General features: G+C 68.8%; 1 protein-coding gene across 1 annotated transcript; it reads right to left on the bottom strand.

The window, feature by feature from the left end:
* Positions 1-164: 164 nt before the first annotated feature.
* LOC123254992 (cytosolic 5'-nucleotidase 1A-like) lies at positions 165-3,309 on the bottom strand (the record flags this gene model as incomplete). Its single annotated transcript, XM_044683869.1, has 5 exons — positions 165-514; positions 633-811; positions 1,985-2,107; positions 2,983-3,087; positions 3,160-3,309. Coding segments are annotated over 5 exons (860 nt in total), but the record flags the coding sequence as incomplete, so codon positions are not given.
* Positions 3,310-3,464: the final 155 nt, after the last annotated feature.

The raw sequence follows: 3,464 nt of genomic DNA, 5'->3' as shown, positions 1-3,464 counted from the left end.
GGCAGGGACAAGGGCAGGGGCCTCGGCAGGGGCAGGGCAAGAGCAGGGGGCCTCGGCAGGGGCAGGGCCAGGGGGCCTCGGCAGGGACAAGAGCAGGGGGCCTTGGCAGGGGCAGGGACAAGAGCAGGGGCCACGGCAGGGACAAGGGCAGGGGTAGGGGCCACGGCAGGGGCAGGAGCAGGAGCAGGGGGCCACGGCAGAGGCAGGGGCCTCAGCAGCCGCAGGGCACCAGGGCCGAGGGGACGCTGGCATCCTGAGCACCCTGGATGTTGTGCATGGAGTCGTCGAAGAAGATGTGGGGCCGGATCCGGGCCAGGGTGGGCCCCTTGGGGGCCCCGTCCATGAAGAAGACCTGGTCCAGGCGCAGCCCCCAGGCCCGCAGGGTGTTCAGGGCCCGCAGGCTCATGTCGCCCTCGCTGCGGGCCGTCACCAGGTAGGTGCACACCGGGGAGTCATCAGGGCCGAACTTGTCCCGGAGGTGGCCGAGCTGCATGGCGAAGGCTTTCATGGGCCCCTGGGGGAGAGGCAGAGAGGCCGAGAGGCCGAGGGCCGCCGGTCATTGGTCTCCGGGCATCCCGCGGGCACAGACGGCCGGGGGACTCCCGGGACCCCCTGGCCGGGCTGCCACCTACCTCGCCGATGGGCACGGCCTCCATGGCTCTCTCGTAGCGCAGGGCGCCCTGCAGGCCCTGCTCCTGGAACACCCGGTCGGTCTCGTCCGAGAAGAGCACGGCGTCTCCGTCGAAGGCCAGGCGGAGCTGCGTGCTGGGGGCCTGGACCTCCTGCTGGAAGATGAGGGCGGCCGGCACCCCTGGGGAGGCGCAGACAGGGGCGTGAGGGGGCCGGCCGGCCTGCAGAGACCCTGAGGAGAGCCGCCCCTCGCAGGAGCTCTCCGGGCGCATCTCATTTGATCCTCCTAGCCACCCCAGTGGGGAGGCGCTGCCCTGCCCCCATTTTACAGGTGGGGAAACTGAGGCAGACAGCCCTACGTGATCAGCCCAGGATCTCACCGCTAGTCAGTATCTGAGGCTGGATTTGAACCCAGGTCTTCCTGGCTCCGGCCCTCCCTGTGCACTGTGGTGCCCCCCACGGCTCTCCCTCCCCTCCTTCACCCCCCAGCCCGGCCCCCCCAGAAGGGCTTCAATAAATGGACACCAAATGCTTTGACCACCCGAGAGCGGATGAGGAAGGCCGGCCGGGCTTCTGACCGAACCTTCCTTTGGGTTTTCTGGCCTGGACACTCCTGGACACACTCGGCTCACCCAAGGCCCTGGTGAAGGGGCAGCTGGGGCCGGGGCCAGAGGAGGGTCCTGGGTTCCAATCTGGCCTTGGCCTTTTCCCAGCTGGGCGACCCTGGACGAGTCCCTGCCATCCCCCCACCCTGCCCCCCTCCCAGCTCTTCTGCCCGGAGCCCAGAGGCCGGAGGAGCTCAAGGAAGAAGCTGCAGAGACCGGAAGCGGGAAGCGCCATTCCTGGGGATCAGCTCCGGCCGCAGGGCTGGGGGTGGGGCAGGGCCTGCCTCTGCTGCGGCCCCCCTCAAGCCTGGCAGCCATGGAGGCTCCCTGGAGGCGGCACTTACCCCAGCGGCCACGAGGTGGCTCTGCTGGACAGTGCAAAAGCCGGAGACCAGCCAGAGCCCTCGTCTGGGGCCCAGGAGGCACTTACTCCTGGGAGACCCTGGGCAAGGCTCTGGGCCTCCCCAGCCTCAGTTTCCTCTTCTATAAAATGGGGACAGGAAGCGCCTCTTTGTCCATCTCAAAGGCCCTCCCGGCAGCCGGAGGAATGTTCCTGGGGGGCCTGCAGGGGGGGCTGGCGGGGGGGGCAGTGTCGGAGGCAACACCCAAAGCCCCCCATCCCACCCCCAGGCCCCCCTGGAAAGCCTCTCCTGGAGGCGGGCTGGGCCTCCTCCCTCCCCGTGCCAGTGTTGCCTGCTGGACAGAGGGGGGTGGGGCGCTCTCTGGGGAGGGGCCGGGGGGGGGCTCACCCCTCTTCAGCGCGTTGCACACGTCGGTCCTGTCGGCGGACAGAAATAGCCCCACGTTGTGGTCTCGCAGGTACTCGGTGGAGTCCTCCTCGCTGACAAAGCAGAACTTGGAGATCTCCAGCCCTGCGAGAGAGGAGGGGGACGCGGCTGCCATCTTGGGGGCCCCCCAGGGCCCCGAGTGACTCTGAGAGGAGGCTGGGACTGCCTCCGAGCTTGTCCGGGTGGGACCGACTGACCGACTGTGGGCCAGGCCTCCCTTCGGACTCAGTTTCCTCCCTGGTAAAGGGTGGGAAGGGTTACCCGGCGAGTCCTAATGGAAGGCCAGTAGCCGCAGGGACCCAGAGACGCCCCTGCCTTGTTCCTGCTTCTGGCGCTCCCCACTTAGGGTCAATCTGGGGTCCGCCCGAGCGAGGGGGGTGCCGAGATTTTAGCTGGATATCGAGAGAAATCTCTTAAGGATGAGAGCATTTCTGGTGTCTGGACCTTTGCCCTGGCCGTGCCCCCTGCCTGGGAGGCCATCCTTTTCCTCTCCCCCTGGGGCAGGGCACTTTAGAAGGAAATGTTCTGCTAACTCTTGGGGAATTGGTTTCCTTGGGATTCCGGNACCCCTGAGGGAGTCCCTTCAAAGCCGGGCCTCGGTTTCCCCCATGGGAGATGGGAGATCCGTCGGAAGCTTAGCAAACCCGGAAGGCTTCCGGGTAGGGCAGCCTTAGAGCGTTCTGCTGGGGCCGGGGTTGGGGGGGCCACGGGGGGGGGTGGACTTTGGGCTTCTGGGAGGCTCAGAGATCACTTGGGTTGTAGCAGCTGAGGAGGAGGAAGGGGAAGAGGAGCCCTCCAGGGGCACCCCAGGCCGCCAGTGGTAGAGCTGGGATTCGGGCCCAGGTCTCAGCTCCCCGCGGTGGCTGTGCACCCCAGTCCTCCCCAGGGGGGACCCCAGGAATTCAGCCCTGGGGCCCAGCCTGAGCCAAAGGGACTCCCTGGCCCCTTGCCCTCTGCACCCGGGGCCCCCGGCGGCCCCCCACGTTCCCGGCCAGGCGTGTCCCGGCGCCCTGATTCGGGGACCCCTGGGTCGGCTCTCCTCGGGCTGGCGGGCGGGGGTTGGTCTGGGGAGAGAGAAGCTGGGGGGGCCCGTGTCTGGGGGACTCACCGGGCCACGGGCTGGGGCTCCCTCCTACCGCCCGCCAGCTGGAGCAGAAAGGCGCCCCTCCCATGCCCGGCTTCCAGGAAGCAGTTGGCGGGTGGGGCGGCCGGAGGGGGGGGGCTCCTCCCCGTCCCTCCCCGGGCCTTGCCGGCATTCTGGGACTCGTAGTCGGCACCTGGCCCGCCTGCTGCGGTCGGGGCTGGACAGACGGGCTCGGGGGGCCCGGCTGGGACCGGAGCTGGGCCCGGTGCCTAATTGGCGCTCTGGGCTTGGCCCGCGAGCTCATGAAAAGGTGGCTTTGAGCGCAGCCCCGCGGCCCAGACGCCCCCCTTCCTGCCC

Source organism: Gracilinanus agilis, unplaced genomic scaffold (assembly GCF_016433145.1).
Source record: "Gracilinanus agilis isolate LMUSP501 unplaced genomic scaffold, AgileGrace unplaced_scaffold36979, whole genome shotgun sequence".
NCBI classification, from domain to species: Eukaryota; Metazoa; Chordata; class Mammalia; order Didelphimorphia; family Didelphidae; genus Gracilinanus; species Gracilinanus agilis.
This window is presented reverse-complemented; position numbering and strand designations above follow the sequence as displayed.